The sequence below is a fragment of the Rhea pennata genome, chromosome 5, assembly GCF_028389875.1.
Source record: "Rhea pennata isolate bPtePen1 chromosome 5, bPtePen1.pri, whole genome shotgun sequence".
Classification (NCBI taxonomy): domain Eukaryota; kingdom Metazoa; phylum Chordata; class Aves; order Rheiformes; family Rheidae; genus Rhea; species Rhea pennata.
The window spans coordinates 5,267,828-5,293,695 of NC_084667.1; the positions used below are offsets into that span (position 1 = coordinate 5,267,828).

At 36.4% G+C, this 25,868-nt stretch overlaps 1 protein-coding gene across 9 annotated transcripts in view; it reads left to right on the forward strand.

The window, feature by feature from the left end:
- The first annotated feature begins 868 nt into the window (after window positions 1-868).
- The window catches only part of HEATR5A (HEAT repeat containing 5A), a 71,573-nt gene continuing 46,573 nt past the window's right edge, over window positions 869-25,868 (forward strand). For 3 of the 9 annotated variants that reach the window (XM_062577906.1, XM_062577910.1, XM_062577911.1), the window contains exons 1-11: window positions 869-923; window positions 9,619-9,705; window positions 11,176-11,423; window positions 12,476-12,687; window positions 15,898-16,006; window positions 16,533-16,682; window positions 16,963-17,134; window positions 19,439-19,599; window positions 22,854-23,109; window positions 24,223-24,378; window positions 24,963-25,213. In XM_062577906.1, coding sequence (XP_062433890.1) covers window positions 11,298-11,423; window positions 12,476-12,687; window positions 15,898-16,006; window positions 16,533-16,682; window positions 16,963-17,134; window positions 19,439-19,599; window positions 22,854-23,109; window positions 24,223-24,378; window positions 24,963-25,213 — 1,593 coding nt within the window. In that variant the 5' untranslated portion in view covers window positions 869-923; window positions 9,619-9,705; window positions 11,176-11,297. The other 6 variants (XM_062577907.1, XM_062577908.1, XM_062577909.1 and 3 more) reach the window with 6 other exon arrangements.

The following is a 25,868-nucleotide window of genomic DNA, read 5'->3' on the forward strand; positions in this document are numbered from 1 at the left end:
TTGCTCTACTAGGTAGTCTGGCAGAATACCAAAAAAAAAAAAAAAAAAAAAAAAAAAAAGGAGAGAGAGAGAGAGAGATGTCACTGGACATCAGCTACAACCCTACAAGATTACTGTTTGCTTGTTTATTTTTAGACAAAAGCTTGTTATATATATATTTTTTCCTTTATGAAGATGGAATTTCAACTTTGAAGATAAAATTCAGAGAAGAAAATCCCCTCAACAGATCATTTTTCATAACCAATGAATTCACTTATGAAAATTTCCAAGAATGAAAGTCATTCCCTGTGATGTAGCAAAATCCTTCAGTTGGAATACCTATTCTGAACAAAATGTATTAGAAACACAGAAGACTCTATGTCTTAGGCATAGGTTTAATCCTTTTTGCTGCATAGCATAAATAAACAGGGTGATCATTCCCAGCCTTCTCGGAAGCCATAAAGCTACCACCGCTGCCTTCCACCTCTCCGGCCCCTACCTGTGGCACCGGGGTGGCTGCAGGACCGGGAAGCCCTCCCGGGGGTGGGGAGGAGGGGTGATGCGGGACGCGGCACTGCCTCAGGGGCTCTGAGGCGCCGTTGGCGCCGAGGGGCGGCGCGGGCCGCGCGCCGCGAGGGCCGTTGGCGCCGAGGGGCGGCGCGGGCCGCGCGCCGGCAGGGCCGTTGGCGCCGAGGGGCGGCGCGGGCCGCGCGCCGCGAGGGCCGTTGGCGCCGAGGCGCGGCGCGGACTCCCGCCGCCCCTTGGCGGCGCCCTGCGCTGGAGCCGCGCGCCTGCCTCGGCGGGCGCTCGATGGCTCCAGAGCCGATTGCACAGCCCTGGGCCGCGGCCCCTCCCCGCCTCCCGCCCTCCCCTCCGCTCCCCGAGCCGGCGGGCGGCAGGAGGCCCCCGTCGTTTCGCCCTGCCCCGGAGGAAGGCGGAGGGAGGTGAGCGCCAGCGCCGCAGCCCCGGCGCGCCCTGCAGAGCGCCGCGGGCGGGCGCGGCGGGCAGCGTGGCGGCCAGGTACCGCGGGAGGAGGCGGAGAGCGCCTGTCCTGCGCCGCCAGCGGGCGGGGGGTGGCGGGTGCCGGAGCTCTCCCGCCAGGGGTGAGAGGAGCGGGGCGCTGCGGGGGCAGCGGCGGCGGCCTGGCTTTTCTCCCCTCCGCCGCCGTCTCCCTCAGTGGGCGCTGGGCGCCGGGGTGGGGAACGGGCCGCTCCTTGCCAGCACCCCAGGCTGCGGAGGAGGCTGCGCCGCCCGCGCCGTCCTCCCGCCAGGCGAGCGGGTGGTCGCCAAGGCGGAGGGAGGGCACGGAGGGGCGAGCGGGCGCCCTGGCCGCCGCCTCCCGGCCCGCGGCGGGCGCGCCCCCGGGGCATAACGGCCGAGGCGAGCCGGGGACCTGGCGGAGGGGCTGCCCCAGGCTTGCGTGTGGAAAGCGCCCTCCCCCCGCTGGAGCCCTGGGCGTTTGTCAGCGAAACGGCCGCGGGGCTTCCGCGCTGGTCGAGCCGCCCCGGGGGAGGCTGCGGGGGGAGCGGGGCCGGGGCTCGTCCCCGCCCGCCCGGCTCCTGCTTCTGCGGAGGCAGTTTTTACTCGGTGAAGGAGGAAGAGAAAGGTCCTTTCACGGAAAGGACGAGGAAGGCGAGTTACCCGCATTACTCCGTAGTTCTGTCTGGATGTTGTCGCCTGCCGGGGTGGGAGCGGCAGCCGATCCATTTGCATTTCGGCTGAAGCTGAAATAGGATGCGAAGTCGGTGAGGCTGGTTGCCTGCTTGGGATAGGCTGATAGAGATACCAAGACTGCAGGGAGGGATTTGGTATTAACTTGCAGTGAGTATGCAAAGTTTTAAGAGGATGCATTTTTTTTATTTCAGAATATTTTGAGGGAGGAGGTAGCAATATTGGAAATTCTAGTGTATAAAATATTTTTTGTAAGCATTGCGTTTTGAATTCCTTGCCATCCAAATAGGACGACTAGCAAGTCTAAACAGTACAACTGATGGAGGTTTTGCATGAGTATTTAAAACCTGGCTGAAGCTGCATTAGCGCTATTTTTTTGGAACGAGGCAAAGAGAAACTAACAATTTTATTCAGAACGAGATTAAAGTGTATAGAGATATGGAGGAGGAAGCCAGATAATGTTATAAAGTGAGTTTAGCTTTGTGTTGCTATGCATGAACTTTGATATTTTTGGAATTTTGTATTAATTACTGTTTCTTTAAGTCTGGATTTTCTTTTAAAATAGCTAAATGTTTATAACTGTGACCATGAATTGTAATAAACTTCTGTTTTAATCTTACATGTCAGAAATATTTTTCCTGTCTTCACAACTAGTCATGTTCTATTGCATGTTTTGGTGTTTTCCTAAACTGTGTTTTTCATCGTGATCTGTAATATAGTCACTTAACTCATATATGAAATGACAGCCAAGACACCAAAGATAGATTACTTCTGGTTATGTATGGAAAGAGGTTTTTCCTGTTTCCTGATAGTTTGACATGATAAAAAGGAGAGGAGGAGGGAAGGGAAGCCAGTTTAGTGCTACAGTACTTTCAGTATATTAAAAACTTGTGTTTGATTCCAGAACAGAAGATTGTTTTGTTAAATTGTGAGTTAAATATCTGAGTTACTACTAGTTAATTAAGTTGTACCCCAACGTGTGAAGAGCTTTGTTAGGCAATGCAGGATGATATTGTATGGAAAAATTCAGCACCTCTTAATTGAGCAGAAGTTAGAAATATCTTCTAACAAAAGTGTTTTCAGACTGTTTGTTGTATTCACTTTTTACCATTGTAGTTTTTAATGTCTTTAAGTAATTGGAACTTAAAGAAAGAAAAATAAAGGTAGTATGTGAATATCTACATCACAAACCAAAAAAGCACGGATTCTTTATGTACTTATATTTGCTTTGAGCTGTTTTGGAGTTTTTCTGTGGGAAACAGACATCTAAAATATCGAGAGAATCAGTCATCATGGGATTGTACATCAGTGGTTTATGCCCTGATAGTGCTTTGTGGGTCTGCCAGGCAGGACTCCTGCAGAGTCTGCACCTGTGAGGGATTCTGTGTGGTGTATTTCAGTGCAGTTGACTCACTTTATCAGAATCAGACTTGACGGATATGCTACTATTTTTCTGACTACTAGAAGCATTTATTAATTTTCAATTTTCAGGTTGCCTGTAAATAAATAATGATCTGAGGTCCTTGTAAAAGAGCCAAATATATTATTTCACTTAATATTTCAGAAATTAATCTAACCAATATTCAGTTGTGGGTGCTAAGGGCACGGAGAGTGCCAGTACTGCCTGCTGTGTAGTTCAGGAAATGGCTGTTTTTTATTTCTCAATAACTGAATGTAAATGTTTCTTTCTTTTTTGGAATAGTTTTCATCATGTAGAAATAAAGATTAAAGTGATGGTAAGAAGCTTGAAAAAAAAGGGACTCCATAAACACTATGAATGACTGTCTTTCAATATCTGAGTTTTCAAAAATGTGTTGAATACTTTGCATGCCTAAAACATATTTATTTCTGGGCACAATTCTCTTTTTTTTTTTTCTTTTTTCCTGATTATGTCAATCTTTGTTCTCAAAACTTTACAGAAATTATTTAGTGTTTCTAGAGGACATTGTCTTGTCATTTCTTTCATACTTTCGTAAATGTGTATTGTGTTGTAATTCTTATTGATGTCATCTGCTTTATGTATGAGTGTTGTGAGTGCTCAAATTCTTTGTATGACTATTTTTTAAGAACAGCAACCACAAAACAAGGATTTCTATAGATTTAATTTTGATTCTTATTGTTATTAAGCTTTGATACTTTTTCAGATACTAGGTGATTCTTCTGAAATTTGGAATTCAGTAATAACATTTGATACGTATTTTGCATCTGGCTAGGAAAATCAGGAGAATGGAATTGTTCCTAGGGGAATAAGCGAGTACTTTATATTAGCAAAACCGTTACACCAAAATACAGCCTTTTTGTTTTGCAACATAAATGAAAGTAGCTGAAAAATTAACAAGAATTCTGAGCAATCCAGTCCACATGGAATGTAGTCTGTTCATGGATGTGAGAATCGACTTGAATTACACCTTTGAGAAATACCTGCATGTATGCTGCCAAATATTCACTGATAAATAATTTTGCTGGGGCAACTTGCATTCTTCCAGAACACTGTTAAGTAATCAGCCTGAAATAGAGAAATCAGCCTGAAATACTGTTTCAGCATCTCTGGTTTCAGAATTGTGTGTTTTTTTGTGGATATTTAATGCCTGATCTGTAATGTAAGGGTAGCCTGTCCCAGTCTGAAATCTTTATCAACAGTTAGGGAAAATGGATAGTGTTGTAATGATCTGCTATTTTTTGTTGTTGTTAGTCAAACACATTGTTATTAGCTGTTTGGAATAAGCACGTGACACAAATGTGTGTATGTCTTTATTTAAACTAGAAGATAGATTAAGTTGTAGCGGAATTGAATGCCTTCATAATACAGAACATGTGTTAAAATATGAGTATTCAGCTGTGAGATTTACTTTCTCCTACAGGTTTTTCAAGTTAAAAAACTTAAAATCTGCAGTTAAGACTTAAATCAAAAAGAACTTTAAATCTTATAGTCTCGGACCTTCTCCTCCACGGCCTAACGTTCTTTTTCTGCTTTGTGTTCTTATAGAGGCTTTCTCTGATAACCTGTTCTTTCAAATGGCTGTTGGTCATCACAATTCCATCCTCTCCGTGTTTGACTTTAGGTTTCCCACTGCTGACTGTAACATAATACTAAAGTTTCTGACATTCTTATGGCAGGATGTTAATTTCAGATGAATAGCTATCAAATCAACTTAATGCCAGGGAGTAGCTTCATTCATATTGCTGAGACTCATTATTCATAAATTGAAGCATGTGTCCATGCACTTAAAGATCGGGTTTTTGTTTCATAACCACTTCATAGTCTTCCTCATTAAAGAATTAATTCAGTATACCAGTTCTTCTGTTAAAGAAATAGTCAGTGTTCACAGGATTTAACTTCTCATTTTTTCTTTTTTTCCCCCTCTTGGGGCTGAAATGCCCTGAATTTGCTCATATATTTCCTTTGAAATAGCATATAAGGAAGCAGTGAAAGGGCACATGAAATTCTCAACTCTTTTCTCTTTAGTGAGAGGGCAAGAATGACTAACACTGCTGAACACACACTGATCCCTTTGTACACAGTTTATGTTGGGATGCAGCAGTTACTTTACATTTCTTTGCTATGTAGAGCCATGTGAAGTAGTTAAGACTTCAGTATGTAGAGAAAAGGCATAGGTTGGCTTAATACTGAAGATCTTGCCATATGAAGGATATTGGAATGCTAAGATATTAATATTTTACACTTTTATTTAGCCTTTTTCTCTCCTACTGAAGATTTTATTACAGACTTTGTGTATGTGTGTTAATTGAAAATAATTTCTGGAAGTCAATATGCCATGTCTCTTGAATAACAATAAATAGCTTTCTACAGCAGTTGGATATGCCCACTTCAGTAGTGTTGTCAGTATTTAAACTTCTAAAATCACAGTTCAGATCAGCTTGGTTTTGGCACTGAAATAATCAGAATTTATTTCTTGTCAAATTATTAAGATTCTATCACTGGAACTTATTTAAGTTAGCTGCTTTCTGTATGTATTATAAGTCCTGACTAAGTCACAGCTGATGAGAACTCAATCCTTTCTTCTGTGGGCAATCAGGTCTCCTGAAGTTTTGGGAAGTTTGTTCCTACACTATTTGTGTTCTCCACACACCATTGCCTCTTTATGTTTGCTTACTAGCATAAAAGATATACACTGTAATTATTGAGCTTTGACTTTGGAATATGTTCCATTCATTAATAACTGAATTTGGGTGGTGTTTTAGGTTGGTTGTTGGCCCAGATAGCAATATGAAACATCATACTCAGTTTCTTTCCTCAGAATTAAGCCTGAGGGAGTTGGATAGAAACACTGTCTGTTTTGAAGACATTCTAAATAGGTATGTGTAAGTGCTTAAAATAGGTTTGAGCATTGATTGTCTTGTCCTACAGTTAGCTGAGATGCATGGGTAATGATCATCCCATTAAACTTTTAAAGCAGTGCTGCAAGAGTAAAATTGATTAGAATTGTTAATGACTGTAACTAAACATGTCGGAGTGGAAGACCTTCTTTTAAATTTATTGGTTCATTCCTAGATAAGTGATAAAAACCCTTACTTTCTAAAGAAAAAAAAATCCGTGAAATTGAAGTGATTTAAAATATTGCTGCTTTGCAGTTGAGGACAGCTTGAAGCTGATGAATGTGTGGTGTTCTGTTCTTTAGAAATGTGATGAATATGATACTTATTGTACTGTTGGTGCAACGAAAGCTGTTAGGAATATACTGGTAATGAGTAATAGTGATAATTTCTTAGAAGAATAGTGTCATTTTTACTTCTCTGCTAGATTAGTCTTTGGGACAGAAACGATCCACAGTTTTATTACATTTATACTTTGTATCAAATTTAATGCAGAATGATTTTAATACTTATGAAATTAGAAATGTGAAATTGGTTATTACAGCACCTTCTTTTCTTCATTATGTAGTAGACATAGAGGACCATTGTGTACTAGATCCCCAGTGGAGTGTTGTGCTCGAATAGGTCAGGGTAGTCAGATTGCTGTTCAGACAGCACTTGCTCTTGTCAGAGAGAAACAAACTGCTTGGGGGGGGGGGGGAAGAGAGGGAGGGAGGGAGAGAGAGAGAGAGAGAGAGAGAACACCTGAGGGGGGAAAAGAGATCTGTAAAAAAAATTTTGTGTGTGGTGAGAGATTGGTTAGGAGTCTGCTTTAGTGCAGATAATCTTATTTTTAACATAGAAGAAAAATGGTTTGCAGGGTGGAAGGAAAGGGAGAAAAATAAAGCTTTAGAAAAGTAGACCATTATGTTGCTACTGCTGCTCATAACTGTAATTTTTAGTTTATTAATTTCAGATTTGTGTCTTTCACTTTTATGTGAAAAACAATGGTCAGTGGAGTACTTCCCTTATATTTTAAAGCACTAGGAGGTTAGTGCTCTCAGAACAAGCCTGATGCACATAATGGATGTTTAAAATTTCAGCTTGTTTTTTGGATCAGTTATAACCTTTTAATGGGTGATCTGTTGATTCTTGTATTTTAAAGCCAGTTACTGTAGGCAGCTATTGCAAAAAGAAAAGGAAAAGGACTATAAGGAAGTGCTTTTCTTTCTTTTTGGTGTGGTTTAGCAAATTTTTGAAACTAAATTGCTGTTAGGATCATAGAAGCAGTAAGGTTGGAAGGGGCCTCTGGAGATCATCTAGTCCAACCCCTGCTCAGCAGGGTCACCTAGAGCATGTCAGACAGGGTTGCATCCAGGTGGGCCTTGAATATCTCCAGAGAAGGAGACTCCACAACCTCTCTGGGCAACATGGTCCAGTGCTCTGTCACTCTCACAGGGAAGAAATTCCTGTTGCCTTTTTAGTGTTTGATTCACCCCATATTACTTTCAATTTACAGAGTTCACAGCATTCCTTCTAGTGCTTGTTCTAAGAGCTTTTCTGAGCTCTTTCCTGAATCAGTCTTAATTCTGCTTGCCAAATCAGCAGTCAGGAAATGAAAAATATTTCATTAATAATGAGTAGGAACAACTTCTGCCTTGGCCAATAAATCTTTGTGACAGTTCTGCAGCGTAATATAATGTAAAATAAACTTAACTCATGTGAAAAAGAGAGATTTTTGATTGAAGTGCTGATGTAGCACTGTGGGAAAATGAATCTCATAATTTCTTTGGATATCTAAAGATGAAGCAAAAGTATGTCACATCAAACTAGCTAGAAAATTTGTATCTTACATTACTATATATATCTTGTTCAGCCAAGTATGCCCTTTTATTTTTATTGATGGCATGATCTGTGTTTGATTCAATAAAACTTCACATTTATTCTGCAGATTTCTTTTCTGGATTGAGAAGGGTCAAAATAACAGGAGGGGGAAATAGGAGTGTCAAGGGACTATCAGATAATTCTGCAAGTTTAAACATAGGTTTAACAATGAATATGCATGCATCTTTCCTTTTTAGATTGTATTTTTATCAATTTACCTGTGGGTCAGGGGGCCCAAGAAACTGCCCTACGAGCAATGGCAGGAATAAGATGTCTTGCATCATGCTTGCCTAGTCCAGCACCTGGCTGTGTCATGCCTCTGAGTAGAGTAGATTTGCATCCATGCCTGGACTGTACATAATCAGGTTTGATATTTCTTTCTGCATTTAGAAATTGCCTAGAACATTTTATATGTACAACAAGGGTATAATTAATAGTAATCAAACCCAGCTCCTCTCCACATTCTGTGCTTACGTTCTGTTATGCATGTCACTTAAGCACCATATGCTGGTCTCCAGTCTGAGTGCAAACCCAGTATGCTGCGGTAGAAATTTGTTTCCGTACATTCTTCTCTTTCTTCTTAAAAAGTTGCACACCTGTGCCCCTTTTTAATTATTTTTGAAGCTTCATAAATATTCATGACGTACAGGCTTACAACTCAGTAAAAGGAAGGTCAGTAGGTATTCTGAATAGGGTGGAGTGTATTCTGTTTTGTACGTAGCTTCATGGAACCAGTGCTGGTCTTGTTAGCTGACTTTGAAAAGATCACGTTTGCAATTGTTTGCCATATCGGCATACTCATTTTCACAGAACTGAATCTTGATCTTGAGCAGTCAACTTTTGTAATTCAGAACTGATACAATCTTTTGGAAAAGTTAGTATTTCTAGTTGTGTTAGCAAGTATTCATTCTAAAGATTACCAACAACACCTTAATGTTTTTTTTTCTCTTTTTGATTTAGACTACTCAAATCCTAAAGTATTTTTTGCAAATGTGCACTTGTATGGTAGAAGTATCACACTTAGAAACATGTTACAATAATACCTTTGATATAACAATTTAAACCTATACCTTTACTGATTAGCAGGAAACTTCCTATATATTGGCAATGTGGTTAATAAGCAGAGTAGTTGATAAAACATAGAATCATCCAGGTTGGAAGGGTCCTTAGGAGGTCATCTAGATCAACCTCAGGATTGATAATCCTGCTATCCTGTTGTATCCTTAGTATTGTGCATGGATTTTTCAGAATAGTCAAATCCCCTTTGCCAGCTGTGGTGGATGTTGATTCAGACATGAATGCTATGACATTTAGAATAGTTTATGACTAAATGACAAGGACATAGTAATTCATGATAGCATTCCACATTCGTATGCTGAATATTTTGCATATATCCATTTTTAGATATATTAAAGTAACATAGGTCGTATAAAAGCATTGGATATACCTTCTAAGAAAGGTGTAAGTATGGTATACGTCTGAATTTGCACTTTTTTCATTTTAGAATTGATCTGAGTTAACAGAATAGAAACAAGAAGGATGGCTGCAGCAGTAAAATGAATCAAATTGTATGGTGAATATAGTGGGTCTACCCAATTGAAATGCCGCATATATAAAGAATCAATAATATTTATAGAGCTCCAGTTCTGTACCTTTTGGAAAGTTACTAACTGATAAAATGTCAATATGCAAGATTTTGGTATTCTTGCTTTCTGTAGAACATATATTTATGTCTCTTTTTTTTTAAATTATTTTTTATGTTAACTCTAGGAAGCTGTATTTTTGACATCCTTTATCCAACCTGGAGAACCTAGAGGAGAGAGACAGTTTTTACAATGAGGAGAAATTTCCCACTAGGTAAGTCAAATGCCAGTGTCTGACATCCATCTGGGTTCTTTTCAGTTTTGAAAAAAGCTATGAGTTGTAATCTTAACTCTGTAATTTGAATCTGTTGTAGTTGGCAGGTGATTTAAGTATACTGGAGATGGAGACATGCCTTGGATGAGAAAAAAGAAGATTGTGTGACCTGTACATGTGGCTTTTATGTTTTACAGTGGTGAAACTACTCAAATATGCAATGAAATATGTAATCCTACAGTTTCTGTAGTACACAGAAAAATGTGAGGAAGATGAAGTTAACTACAGCGTGTGTGTTCTTGGAGTGAGATAGCTAGGAAATTGTGAACATCTATGTACCTAAGCGAATTAAATATATCTAGGTATAATTACCTATGTATATTTATTTCTACTTGTCATTTTATAGAGCGATACATTGTCAAACTGTCTACTATTTCAGGTAAATTTAAAATGACAGTTCATTATATTAAATTAGATGTGACTAATTTCCTTTGTGAGTAAATTTTATATAAAAATGTTAAAAATGTGTAGAGAGCAATGAAGGTAACCTTCTGCTGTGCTTTTGATGACAACCAGAGCACTGAATTATTTAGCATTGCTTTGTATTGCCAATTTACTGTTTGATAGATCATTTTACACTATAATATTGTTACTACATAGGAAAAATGTGTGTTCAGCAGTCTCAATGACCTTTCAGAAAGAATAATTTGCTTGGGAGTTTAAAATATGATTGGCATTTTACCAGATTCTCCTTGGCTGTTGTTGTTTGAGAAACCTACTGAATATTAGTCGAAAGCATATTTTGTAGCTTGAAGCTCTGTAGCACTAAAATGGAAAAAAAAAAAAAAAGCTATCTTTAGAAATATTTTTCATCTTGATTTCCTTTTAGTTATCTCTGTCTCTAATATGGGAATCCCTGAAGTAATTTGAGATAAAATATAACACCTTTTATTGAATTTTTAGTTTTTGAAACTTAATATTGAGAATAAATAAAGCAGTTGGATAAGGTATTAGCATTTATAATTGTGGACGGGGATTGATCTACATTTGGAATATAATTAACATGGCTTCTTAGGTTTAGGTGACTTCCATTACTGCACTTAATTCTAGTTCATGAAATTCGTTATGTTTGGGGCTGGTTGGTCTTTACTTCTGGATAGATGTTTTTAGCAGGTACTAGCATACCTCTTATTATGAAAAAAAAAGATGCAGAAAAAATGATAAGTGTTCATTGAACACTATCTGATGCATTTTGAAATATATTTGACTTTAACTGGCATATTAAATCAATACCATTGTTGTTATTTCATTTACAAGGCCCTTAAGTATTGCTAAAGCCACTTGAATAAAACTGATGTATTTTGGGAAAAAATCTTTTAGTTTTCTTTAGAAAATTTATTTTTAAAAAGCCAAGCATGAATATCGTGTGATTGCTGACTTTCTATTATCTTTTTCTCTTTTTCTATCTAGAAGTTCAAACTTCTGATTCCGTCACCAAGTATTAATGAGGAAGAAAACCTAACTGATTAACACAGTTCTGTGTTTTTTTTAATCCTGTGATGTTTGAAGAGCGGTAGGGAAATTCCCCAGGAATGGAGTTAGCTCACAGTTTACTACTTAATGAAGAAGCATATAACCAGCTTGGTGAATTTCAAAAAGCAGAGTTCATTTTCGAATGGTTACAGTTTCTAGAAAAACTTTTACCAGTGACTAACAGAGTAAGTATAATGCTACTTGAGAAGAAAGAAAATGTATTATAGTTTTCTCTTACTTGTTCTTTTGTTTAGAAACAAAGAACAGTATAGCTTCCTTGTGTTTGCTTTATCTTCTACATACATGCAGTGAAAGTATGTTAAGTATTAGCAGTGCTTTTTAAATATTGAAAGTTTTTGGTCAGTAGCTTTCAAGTGAGAGAGCTACTTGTCCAGTAAAAGGAATTTGAGAAATTACTGTTAAGTGATGTTTCTGAAACCAATCATTACTGCGAGACTTTACAACCATGGCAGTTATGCTATCATGGCATAATTATTTGATAACTTTCTAGCAAAAAAGGGTGCAACATCTGTCTCTCTCTCTCCTTTTATTTTTCTAATCATATGATGATAGATCTGTGTCCATTCGACTCTCCAGTTCTTTGATTCACTGTTGTTTTATGTCTATTAAGTTGGATATGTAGATAATTAACACTAAACCAGTCTAAATAGTGCTGTTTATTTATGTTAATTGTACTAAACTAAATAAATGTAGTGCCAGGCTCTTTCCTTTCTTTTTCCTTTGTTTTTTTTGAGAACCCCCCCCCCTCCAAAAAAAATTTTTTTGGAAATAATACATAAGGTAAATATTTTTCTGTTTAAATCTCAGGCTTCTTGAAACTCTGCTGAAGTTCTGCTTTGCTATTTATATTTCTATGAATGTTTACTCTCTATATTTTTGCTTAAAAAAAGCATAAAACAAGCAAGAAATAGTATTTTTGTTTTAGCAAGATACAATTATTCCAGTGCCATAGGGAAAATATTTTTGAAATGGTTCTGGAAGGAATTGTGCCCTGAAAAATATTATTTCTTTGTGCATGTAAGAATAATATAATCATATTTTTCAGATTACTTTTCTTTCAGTAGAAAGATGGAATAAAACTTTATTTTTAGTAAGAATGTCAGAGTATCAGAATAGTAATAATTAAATTAGGTGAAAAGATTAAAGAGAATTGTCATTAAGTATTTTTAACTAACTTTGAAATTTAACTGAAAGCTAACTGTTTACTGATTTGCAGGCTGATATTAGGGAAAACCAGAAGAAACTGGTTGAACAATTGACTTCTTTATTAAACACCTCACCAGGACCTCCTACCAGACGGCTTGTTGCCAAGAATTTAGCTGTACTTTATAGCACTGGAGACACTTTTTCTGTTTATCAAACAATTGACAAATGCAATGAACTCATTCGGAGTAAAGATGATTCACCAAGCTATCTGCCTACAAAACTGTAAGTATATGTATGTATATATTTTAGTCCTAGACTTCAAATCCAGTAATGACAGCAAAGAGAGATACACCTGAAAAGAGGTAAAGGTAGGGGAGCGTATGATCTTCCATTTCTGCATGTTGTGCTTTGTATCATGTAACACAGAAGATTTAGGAGGCCCCTTGATTAGCGTCATTATCATGGGTGATTAGCGTCATTATCCAGTTCTAAAGAGTAATTTTTTCTTCAATATTACATCTCAAAATTTTCAGAGAATGAGTATTACAAAGAGGAACTGAGCTAATTTGAAAACTGCAAACAAATTCAAATTGCCTTCAGGGCAAAATTAGGAGTGGTTTAGTACCTGTGTAGCATTTTGTATATCACTTTGTGTGTCTTTGCTGGCAAGTTAAGTTCTGCTGAATGTTGTAAATAAAGTAACACTTTACAATATAAATGGGCCTTGAGAATGTAAAATATATTATTCTTACTTATTTAGAAGTTTCTTGTTGTGATTCACATAAACATAACTGAAAAATCAATCACATTAAAAGGTGATTGATTATTTTTGAAGTTTTTAATACAGTTGAATTGGGCAACTTGGTGGCTGATGTGATTTAGCCTGGATTGCATATGTTAGACCAAATTTGACCTAGCAAGATGTTTAGTGTTTGCTGTATCTGCTGGAAAAAAAAATGCCTTGAGAGTGATCTGAAAGCAAATCTAAATTAACTTACTTAGGAATGTGAGTGAGTGAGTAAGTAAAAACTACTTATGTTACATTTGAGTTAAACTTGTATGTATACACTGTCATTCAGAACTGTGAATGATCATAGTATTCCTCAAGGTGATAAGGGGAACTGAGACCAATTTACTCCTTATGATTTTGTTCAGTAAGGGGACAAAGAGAGCTGACAATACCTATTGTCAGATAGAAGAACTCATGAACTCATGCTGTACAGCCAGTTAAACAAGCTTTTTTTTTTTTTTTTTTTTTTTTTAACAAAAAAGATACAGAATGTTTTAAACTTATTTGACATTAATAAGGGGAAAAAATTCTACTGCGTGATAAATCTGAGTTCACTACCATAGGATAAAATTTGAAGTAAAGAATGTGGTGATACTAAGTACTGTATGTGTGCAGCAGGAACCAAAATAATAGGAGACAGTTGGTAAGTATCAGCCAGACAATTGAAAATCAGGCCAGAGAGAATACAAGCAATGAGTAACAAAGTATCATTGGCAGGGGTTTGAAAAACAGGAATTAGTAAAATTGCAGAGAAAAACAGTAAAACAGACTAATACAACTCCAACTACAAAATACAGTTAATGGTATACCTCGTAATCCAACTGGGGAGCTGGATACAGTTGGTTAGAAACATCTGAAATGTCTGTAAACAAATACCAGAAGCTTCATTAACAAAGTGGAGGAACCTTAATGGCTATTGCAGGATGTGAAACCAATTCTTAAGAGGATACCAAAACACTATGAATAACATTCATGCCTGTGACAATGTATATCTTTCACCGTATTCAAGAAAATAGAAGATAAGGGTGGAGATGGTAAAACACAACTGTGTATTAACAATGCAGTATATAGATAGAGTGAGTAAGAAATAAAGGGTAGAAATATACATAAAACATTGGCTTTGGAGAAGAGTGACAAACTGAGATACTTCTATGTATCTGCAATTGACCTCAAAGTCAGATTTGGATACAGGGTAATATCTGTGTAACATAGAATGAGAGACATGCTGTGCAAATAGCTTTGAGTAATGTATCTTACTAGCAAAGTTAGGCTCCAGGCACTCCTGGTGTGATATTGCTGATCTGTTCCTAGAAATTTCTGTTCAAAACTGATGAAAACTTTCAAATACTCAGGCAAAAAGCAGTACAGCCAGTCATGTGGAAGAGTTTGCAAGTTATTCCATAATATAATAAAGTAATTGAGGAAATTTTTTTGTTGAATATTCCTTCCTTGGATTAGAACATGAAATGTTTGTACAGACACACGCTTAAAACTAATTAAGGGCGAGACCTATGACCATCAAAGTAGTTAGATATTGCAGTTTTAAATTTTACTTTTGGGCATAAAATTACATAGAGACTGTCAGTCTGCGCTAAGTTGGACAAAAGCAATAATGAAAAATGTGTCTTCAAGGAAAAGAGGATTTTGGTGTGATAAGAGATGAGATTATTGGGTTTGTTTTTCTTATTGTGTTTTGTTACTTGTGGAATGATTGTTAAATAAGCTTTTCTAATTGAGAAGGTCTTCAGTATGGAATTTAAGAACTACTTACCTAACGTTTGAGTTAAATTGGGAAATAAGTTAATGTTGTTTTCTTGATGATGTGCTGAACAGTGTCACTGAATATTCAGCAGGTTTGACCAAAGAGCAGAAAGCTGATTAAAGATGTCATTTTTCTTCTTGCATTCATCACATAAGTATGGTTAGTTTAAATCTGTTAATAAAAAAAGGAAAAAAAAAGAACCCAAAATATTTGCCTGAAATAGTTTTTCAAAGGAAAACCATTCTGTAATTAAACATTTTTTTTCTATTATTTTGTTTTCTTTGCTCAGTACTTAGCGATTTTTGGTTTTTTGCTAAAGGAAGTGCCTGTAGGCAGAGGACATACAGACTCCAGTTATCCATTGTTTTACCCAGAAACTAACTACAGAATCTTTTTGCAACAAAAAGAACATGGGTTTGAAATTTGAATTGAAATTAAGAAAATTTCTTAAAGATGTTTTGTCATTATTTATTCTTATACTTAGATGCCAGAGTCTTAAGTCCTGGAGCATTAACAGTCTTCTTTTGACTTTCTAAACTGTGAACAAATCTGTCTCTGACTGCTTCTGGGAGAATTTACCCCCACACAGTATCACAGACTGCCTGATGTAGGGCATGCTTATTTAGGAATGTATATATAAAGCTTAAAAGTGGATATGAAAAAGGATTTCTGTAGTAAAATTTATTGGTAGGTGGTATTATTTGAATTTCTGTATTATCTAAGTTACTTTCTAAACTCCAGCATCCTTAGTTCTCCTAGAGTGTGAGTGTGTGCCACACACAGACCTTTTTTTTTTTTTCCTTTTAATAATCCACTTACATTTCTGGGACATTCTATTTACTTATTTTGTTGTTTGCCCATTGATTACATCAGTCTTTTTGATCCTTTTCATCTGTTGCTGCATTCATTTTCACGCATTTTTGGATTTGCTTTGTTTTAGTGCTGCGGTGGTATGCTTGGGCTATTTATACAAAAAATTGGGAAGAATTTTGGGAAACAGTTTTACTGACACCGTTGGGAATGTGCTTAAAGCAATGAAGAATGCAGAGGTATTGGAACAGCATGTTTAAAAAGACTGGAAAAATAATATAATGTTTACTGTTAGTAGCTGGGCCAGTGAATAGGAAAAACTGCATGATACCAGTATATGAAAAAATTTGTGGAAAGTCATAGGATAAAAATCATCAATGTCTAAATTCTAAAAAGGACTACAGAATGTAAAGAATTACGACTATAAAAGATTGGATCATAGTTATTTTCAAGCTGCTTTCAAGAAAGAACCTGATAAATGAGAATATTTAATTGCTTTTGTTAATGAGAACATTTGTTTTTCTGGGTTTTACTTCATATTTTCAGTATTAGTCTGCCAGTGGGTACTTTCAGGTAGAACACAGAATTATTATTTTCACTTTGCTATAGTGTTATAGATCAAGTTATCTGTTTTAACTCACTACAGCATAAATAGATCTCTGAGCAGTAAAAAAGATCCAATTAGCCTGTTTCAGTAGTCAGCGTTTTGTATTTCCAAGGAGCTTAGGGTTACAATTTTAACGTTTTATCTTCTTCATTTTTTAGTCTCAAGGTCGTTATGAAATCATGCTTAGTTTACAAAATATATTAAATGGTTTAGGAGCTGCTGCTATCCCATGTCACCGAGATATTTACAAAGCTGCCCGGTCATGTTTGACAGATCGATCCATGGCAGTCCGCTGTGCTGCTGCAAAGGTAAAGTGCTCAATTAATTGTTTTTAAGTAAGTTCCCTAAATAAAATTCTATTTTAATGGATGATAAACACAGCACTAAATATATTGTTTGCTTATCTATATTACTTTCTTAAACATTGCCTTGGCAGCGAAAATTGCAGTCATTTTGGTGTGAAGCACCATATTTATTTTGTTAAGGAGAACTCTGTGTATTATGTTGCAAGCTAAGATCTGTATTGAGTGCTTTTTCAAATTATATCAAAAAGTTTACCTTAAAGATTTTTCTTTCTCTTTTGTCTAGTGTCTTCTTGAACTTCAGAATGAAGCAGTTTTTATGTGGAGTACAGACCTAGATAGTGTTGTGACCCTGTGTTTTAAATCCTTTGAAGGTTCCAACTATGATGTACAGTTAGCAGTTTCAAAACTTTTAGGCACAGTATTGGCTAGAGCTGTAACATCTAAACAAGCAACAGGTAAAGTATATATTTTGCTTGCTGACTTCTCATTTGTAATAATAATAATAATAATAATGATAATGTCAGATAACCAAAAACTCACAAGTTCTTTTCAAGCTACGAGTAAACGTTAGATCAGAATGTAAACAGTATCTGGCTGTTCGTATCTCTGGTTTGCTCTTTTTTGCAACATTTTCCTTATATAGTGCTGTGCTTTTAGTTGTGTTATCCACTATATATTTGTAAGATAACAAATAATTTTACTTTGTTTATTAAAACTAGTTTCTGTTTTACAAGGTTGTCATTGTAGGAAGAGAAGTTCCTAGCCTCGAGAATTTAAAGGCAAGATAGAGCTCAGCAATGCAGAAATCACTAAGATTTGAGAGAATGACAGAGTTTTTACTGACAGACTAATTGATTCAGGTTCTTTGTTCTGCCTTTAATGGCTTCAGAGATGACCTTCAGTGTGATAAGCAGTAAATGACAAAATCTCAGAACTTTAAGCCTGCTTTATTTTCAGAGCTTTCTTAAGTAAGCCTTATTTACTTCTGAAATTCTTGAGGCTGTGTATGTGCATCAGAAACTTTAAAATCATGACTTAGAAAGTATTTTTCTATCAATCCTTTGAAGAGAATTATTGTGTCAGAAAATATTTTTCTATCAATCCTTTGAAGAAAATTATTGTGTCAGAAAAAACAATCAGCCCTTGTCTTTTTTTCCATTAAAAATGAAAAAATAAAACTAGCTTCTTCATAAACTCAGTATTTCCCTTTAATCCTGGTAAATAGTACAGTTATATGACCTTATCTTAGCACCTTAGTAATAGAAAAAGCTCATAACACTTTAACTGAGTATTTTTAGTGGAGGAAACACTAGATCAGGAGCAAGTTAGAGCTAAGTGAGACAGAAGATAAATGAAGAGTAGAAAGTGCTGGGGGAGAAGTGGAGGAGCAATACATAAAGAATAGGTAGTCCTAACGTTTCTGCTCTTTATCTAATCACCTGTTGAGTGTCTTTCTTTTTTTTTTTTTTCTCTCTTTTGACAAAATCGTCTTAAATTCTCTCATTCTTCTCTTCATTCCATACTTGAAAGAGAAAGTAAACAGTAATGAAAATTTTAGGTCACTTAGTTTGCACATGCTGCAGCCATGAAGCAGATTTTGCACACCCGTGTCCCGGCGTATGTTTTAAACAAACTTTAATCAGGAAATGAAACAACAAAATAGAAACTAGAACTACATAACTTATGTAGACACTTGTAAACATTTTATTTTTCTCACCATTGTGGAGAGCTAATTTGATAGTAAAGTGAGATGCTTTTGTTCCTAAGAGAACTTGTTGCTATGACCTTATCTGATGAAGAAGAGCTGCTGCTGCTAAAAATAATGTATTAGTTCTAAAAGATCTTAGAATCTGTGGTAGCGTTGCCCTTGTGCATTAGGGGTGCTGCTCAATCCTAGATGAGTAATTTTCAAATTGAGGGCTGCACCCAGCTGGCACCATATGGTAGTGAATAAAAAACTATAGAAAAGTTCCATGTGAACTTTCGTCTTTTCATTTCCCCATTTCCTTCTTCTTTCTCTCCATTCTTTTACATCAGCAACTGAAGTTATAGAGGGAGAAAGGGTACTTTGCGGTGGCTTCAATAACACCCCAGATAGAGCTGCACTTTCCTTTTCCTAGGGTGCAGATTTGCTGGCTCATGTGAGATAGCTTGGATCAGGGCTCTGGGGAAAGTAAGAGAGAAAGAGTTATAAACTTCTGGAGGAGTATAGGGTATTGGGGACATACTGACAGGGCACTGGGAAGGAAAAATCCAGAGTCAACTGATTACCTCTGATTAGCTTTTAGGTAAGGATGTAGGGAGTTGGTTAAGCATAGAGTAAAAGTAATTATCCCTAGGTTTAGTTTGGAATTGGTATTCTTTAGTGGTAAGGTGGAATGGGGCTTTCACAAATTGTAGTGTGCAAGCAAAGCTTTATTGCAGTGGAGTAGGAGTAGGCCGTACAAACTGTTTGCAGAAGCAAAGATGGTGATAAATACTGAGGGAGAATATATAATCACACACATCAGATGATGGTTAGGTGATTATTTATAGCTGAAACAGAAAAACATCAGTACATTGTTCTGGTTCACAGGAGCATTGGATCCTAAAACCTCTTAGTTTCAGTTAAGAAATGATGCTTTAACAATATTTTGATTTGGCTATGCTACTGAATTTGTGCAAGTTGTTTTTTTAGAATGATTAGAGTTGAATCTTTCATTCTAAAATACAAAAAGTATTTCAGACATATTCTTCTAAACATATGTGCCTATTCTTAGCATCCACCAGGCAAAATTTTCGCAGAATCTCTCTAGAAGATGCCATGGATCTATTAGGAACTGGATTTTTACGTGGAAGTTGTGGATTTCTACGAGCCAGTGGTGATATGCTGAAAGGGACTAGTTCAGTCAGCAGAGATGTTAGAGTTGGAGTCACCCAGGTTTGGATTACATTATTTGTGATTTTTTTTTAAGATTGCCAAACATTCCTATAATAACTATTTTGCTTTCCATATTTCTATTTTTTCACCCTCTTTCTTTTCTGTGATAACATGAGTTATAATAAGGATTTTCATCTCGAGGTATACTGTAAAAAAAAAAAAAAAAAAATCTGATGTTGCTTGTTTTATCTAATAGTTTGAAATTGTCCAGATGAAATATGTATTGCCTATGAAAGCTTCTAGTAATATAAATTGCAAATAACTCATAAATTAGTTCTCAAAATATTTGAGAATATTTTGTAACTGGGAAACTACAAGAATTACGAGAATTCTTTGAACTTGGAATCAATTTTTTTTATATATAGGGAAAAGAATGGTTCTTCTGCTTGAACTGCTTGAAAAATAAAGGAAACAGAATTTAGTTAAAAAAAAAAAAATGTTTGCTAACTGTTTTTGCTGTGTTCCAGGATGAACAGTAAAGGATAGAATATTTTTAACTGAGAAATAGTGAAGTCAGACTATATAGTGCACACTGATAAAAGCAATACAGCAAAACATCAATCCGACTTTATCTGAAAAATTTGTAAGTGTCATCTTAAACAAAATTTACATGTTAAAACCTAGTTATTAAAATATTAAAGCCATGAATCAAGAAAAAAAGCGATGATGAACATTTATGTATCAAACAATTGTGATAATATGTTACCATCCCCACAGCTATTTAATACCTCCCTGTTGCCAATAAGGGAATGCTTGAGTGAATTTCAACTTCTGCAGTGCAAAAATTCTGTGAATTAGCTTGAGCTACTGATTTAAGTTGCTAGACCTTGCACTGAAACAGCCAAAAGGTGCTCACACATTGTCTTCTGTCTTTGGCTGATGCTAAGTGGGAGTTTTCTGGCAGAAAAGCAGAACAGCTGGGAGCAATAATGTCTTGGCAGCTATTTGCCAAGAAAATGCATGCCAGTGTCCTAGAGTCTTGTACACAGAGCAGTTTTGTTGTTTTTTCAAGAATGGGTAATTCAGTTAAGCATTTTGATTATTTGTTACTGGTTTGGGGTTGTCTCCTTTTTGGTGTATGAGGTATAGTTGATGGAGTAGTTGATATTATAGCACCTGTGCTAGAGGATTTGTACACTCCAACTTTTACCATCACAGTTAAAGCAGTGTGATGGGTTTACAAGCAAATTCTTGAGGAATTCTGCAGATATCATGCCTGTAAGTTTTTTTTTTAAAAAAAAAAAAAAAAAAAAAAAAAGCACTTGCATTTATAAAATATGTTAATTATTACGTAAATTACAGGTTGTTATAAATTAAAAATTCAGAAAAGTAATGAAGATGACTTTTTAAATATGGAAGAATTTATATTTGATCTGCATTCAGCCATGTTTAAGATATAGTTGAAGATGTAGCCAGAATGTGAAGGGAAAGTGATTATTCCTCTTTATTCAGCACTAGTGAAACCATCTGGAGTACTGTGCCCAATTTTGGGCTTCTCAAGGACACTCATATGTTGAAGCTAGTACAGTGGAGGATCTCCAAGATGACTAGGGGAGTAGAATACATGATGGATAGGGAGAGAGTGAGAGGACCCCTAAGAGTTTGTTCAGCTTTAAGAAGCAAAGATTACAGGTCTTATCTGCTGTCTTCAACTAGCTAATGAGAGTATATAGAGAAGATGGAGGTACACTCCTGCTGGAAGTGCATGGTAATACAAGAGGCAATGGACACAGGCCGTAACATAAATATTAGGAAAAACTTTATAAGTGAGAGTAATCAAACATTGGAAAAATTGCTGCAAGAGGCTGTGAAACCTGCCTTCTTAAGAAGATATTCAAAACTGATTTTTGTGTAATATTTGCTACTCTGAGTTGCATGATTAAAGTCTTGTATAGTAGAGTAAATATACGTGCATAATATTATATGCAGAATAATCCATAGGCTTCAACCAAAGCAAAGATTTCTGTATCAATGTAATTATTATGTTCTGAGAGTTTACAAGTTAGGAACTGGTGTTTAAAAAACTTTTTTTTTCAGTTTTTAAACTGATTAAAACTAATAAAGTTAGTTCTGAAAACAAATATCAGAGTAATTAAATTACTTTAACTAGCCATAGAAGTGTGACTCTTTGTAAGTCTATCCTGTTAAATTCTTCCATTTTCAAATCTGTAAAATGAAGGTAATGTACTGGTACATTATGAAGTCTAGGTAATATTTGTCAAGAGCTATTAAGTTACCGAAGAAAAAAGTTGTTTTATCCAACTGCTGGCTTTTTTGTATATCTGGAAGTTGAGTTCTTTTTTCTCCATCCACAAGTATTTTGCTGGGAAATCTGAGAGGGGAAAAAGAGAACTACAGTGCTTCACCTCTTTTTACTTGAATAATTTAGTTGTTGATATTAGACAAGGGGAAAGAACACATTGGGTAAATACTGAAGTTTGATGGTGGTAGTGAATGTGAACTTTCTTACGAAGAATTTTGTCTGTTAATTTGCATAGTCTTACTTTATTGTATTCACTTCTCTTTATGATAGCAAATCTATTCATTAAAAGCAGAATCCAACACATGGAAGACGTTTGTAAGGGAGTGGAAAAATAAATGGTCTTGTGGTGATTAGGTTTGTAAAATGGCTCTGCATTCTTTCTCTTTGTGATATCCATAGTCTTTTTATGGTACCTTCATTGCAAGGCAAACAATTAAAATTCACTGAAATAAAGAACAGTGCGTGCGTCTGCAAATATTCCTTAAATCAAAGCCTATAATAACAAAATTCTCTCAGGGTTGTGTGTTATACTTTTGTAGCATAGTAGTTCTTAAAATGCATTCATACATTAAATTTGGGGGTTGTGTCCAGAATGTTAAATAGCTGGAAGCTGTTGTTCAGTGAAACCAAACACAATGTTTTACATAACAAGTGCCTGTGCGGGGTGAACTGCCATTTCTCACACTCTGAAATGAAGTAAAATAGGCAAGCAGCCTAAATTAACTTACAGTCAAACCGAGCTGCAATATTACTAGAGCAGTTTTAATTTGTACTCATTTAAATGATTTAAATAGGCAAAAATAAAATGCAACTACCTGAAACTGAGAACATGCATGATATATGGATGTATAAATGTATAAATGATCTCAGTTTAATGACATTCTAGTAGTGGCAAAGTGTGGGGATCAAAATGTATGTACAAAGGATAGCTGGTAGTGGTTTTTCAGGTGGTATTACTCTAAAATATGACTTCTTTTCAAATCTCTTTCAGGCATATGTGGTATTTGTCTCCACGTTAGGAGGACAATGGCTTGAAAGGAACTTCTCTGCCTTCCTTTCCCATATTCTAGATCTCGTGTCTCAGTCTCACCCTAAGGCTATTCAGACTCAGACGGATGCTATCTGCTGTCGCGGCTGTGTTTCATTTATCCTTCGAGCTACAGTAGGAGGCCTTCTTGGGGAAAAAGCTCAAATTGCAGCTGCCAAGGAGATTTGTCAGGCCATCTGGAAATTGAAGAAAGTTGTGGGTATGGGTCTAACAAGATTATCTGTTCAGGCTTCTGTTTTTCTTTATTTAAGTGATTGTTTGTCCAACTTCCTAATTCAGAGACTGCAGGAATAGAAAATCTAGTGCTGATTTATTACCATAATAATGTAGAGGGCTTCTGTTGGGTGCTTTGTTTTTAATTCAGGCTGGTTATTGATTTGTGTGTCTGTTTGTGCACACCCATACAGACACGTATGTAAACTTTTTTTTTTTAAAAAAAATAAGTTCTTTCCAAGCAACATCATTTCAATAAATGATAAATAAAATAGTAAGTATAATAAAATAAATACAGGCAGTAATAAAACATATAGTATTATAAAGTAAGTTAAATCAGTAGTTGATACGTGACTAGCCAGATTTTGCCTTCCCGTTCGGTGCAACTGACACTACTGATGGTTCAAAAAGGAAGAATTTGTTCCTAGCTGACAGACCAAGCATTTCTCCTGGAGAAAAAAGATCATTTATAGCATAAAGTCCTGTACACAGCTTCTGTACAAACTGCTCCTCTCCTAGCATCAGCCATGTAGGGAAAAAGAGAGAATGCTAGGCATAACCTCTTCCTCCCTGGTACAAGCTGTATGTTGTATCTTGGTTAAATATCTAGGAATCTAAACTGGTAGTAATTCATATTTCAAAAGGTAGACTTGCACAGAAATGGATTTTCTCCCTCCCAGTCTCTCCCTCTCTTCCTGCTTTCTTCCTTCTTTTCCCCCCTCCTGCTATCTTTCTCTTTCCAACACAAACTAGTAAATTCTGAAAAAATATGACCTTTTCAAGTCATATTGGTGATGTGGAAAATAGCATGCTGCTTTGTACCCACCATACCCTGTCATCTGTCAAATAAGCAATATGGTAGTTTGTATTTTTCTACCCACCTGCCCTCACAGAAATTACTACAATATCCATTTCAGTGATAAAAATGTACTTGTCTCAGTGAAAGTAAACCTTTATCAAACTATTTGATCAGTGGAAAAAATGGCAGTGGTAAAAGCTCATTTGGTAATGTAGATAATGTACTGTAGCAAAATCCTTCCACCAATCTGTTTTATTTTGGCAATGATTTCATAGGAATTTTCCTATATTGCATTACCAGATGCTGCAATGAGTGACAGTAACTTGGAAACACGAATTACTACAACAGATATAACAGCAAGTCAGCATGTACTTGTGTGTACACTGCAAGAACTTGGAAGTCTCATCCATGGCTTGGGAACTACAGCAGCACCGTTACTACAAGATTCCAGTACAGGTACGTACTCTGAATTGGTTCTTGTTTTGTTTTGTTTTGGGAGGTTCTTTTGGTGATGAGTATCAAATTTACCTCACTAAAGACTGTATTTAAACTGAATCCACCCCCCTCTGTATTGTTTACAATAAATCAATTTGATCAAGCTCAGTATCTTCATCTACCTTTACTGTTTTCATTTAACTGCAGTGAGATTTTTTTTTTTTTTTTGCTTTAATGCAAATGCATTCGTATGTATCATACCTCCAGCCTTGAAAGCTAGTTGGTTAAAGTTGACATCTGTTTCCGCTGCATGGATTTCTGCTTCCTTGGATATACTTATAGATGTTTCCTATGCGTGATATTTTATGTTTGCTTCATACTACTACTTTTCACTTAGGGTAACCTTTTTTAAAAAGTTGTGAAGTATTTCCAGTATATGAGGAAATACTTCACAATAAAAAACAATAGCACTTTTTAAAGAGAAGCACAGGAATTACATAGCGGTATGTTTACCATTCCTCCATGTACACTTTTGCTTGTTTCTTCTTTTCAAGAATCGTCTCCTTTGCCTCCTCCTTAAGTGTGTTTATTTACTTATTTTTCAGGAATCCTGGAAGCTGTCATTTCTGTCATTCTTCATCCCAGCATTTCAGTTAGACTAACAGCAGCTTGGTGTTTGCGCTGTATTGCGATAGCACTGCCATCCTATGTGTCCCTACTTCTGGATCGCTGCATTGAACGTCTTAATGTACTGAAATCCTCCCCAGAAGCAGTGACCGGTTATAGTTTTGCTGTTGCTGCTTTGCTGGGTGCAGTAAAACAGTGTCCTTTAGGAATTCCACATGGAAAAGGGAAGGTATGGTTCTAATATTTTACTTATGGGCAGTTCTTTGATGATTTTTGCAATAGTAATTGTATGTATTCTTTATCACATGATTATAAAACTAGTGTTCTCCAGTGTACATATTTGATGTTTTCTTATCATGAGAAGGGGTTTTACATGCATATCGTAACTGAGGTAAGTAAATTTTTTTTTTCCTCAGATGTGTCTCAATGTAACTTGACAGGAATGTGAATTTCTCAGAATAAGTTGTACACCGTTAATAGCTCTGATAACCACTCAGTCTGCTACCTTTTTCTAATGGAGACATTTGTTAGGTATTGCTACCCTGTTTTGTGATAGAAGTCAGTTCTAAGGAACTATGAGGGCTTGAATTGAATCATCTAAAAAAAGGATTTATTTGTAGAGTAAATTTCTTGAAGAGTTATATTCTTCAGAATTGCAAATTCTTTCCAGCAAAAGTAAAGCTTCTGTAATTCTGGCCCTGTTTCTCCTTGGCTTAGAAAGAAATGTCAGCATGCCAGTATATTTCCTGTGACATTCACATCAATGTTAATGGTAAGAAAAGGCTAGACTGTAATACACCTGAAATGTATTAGGTTTGGCAAATGAAAAGATCTTTCTTTTATGAGAATAATTGGAGACACGTATACAGGTCTATTTCATGCTA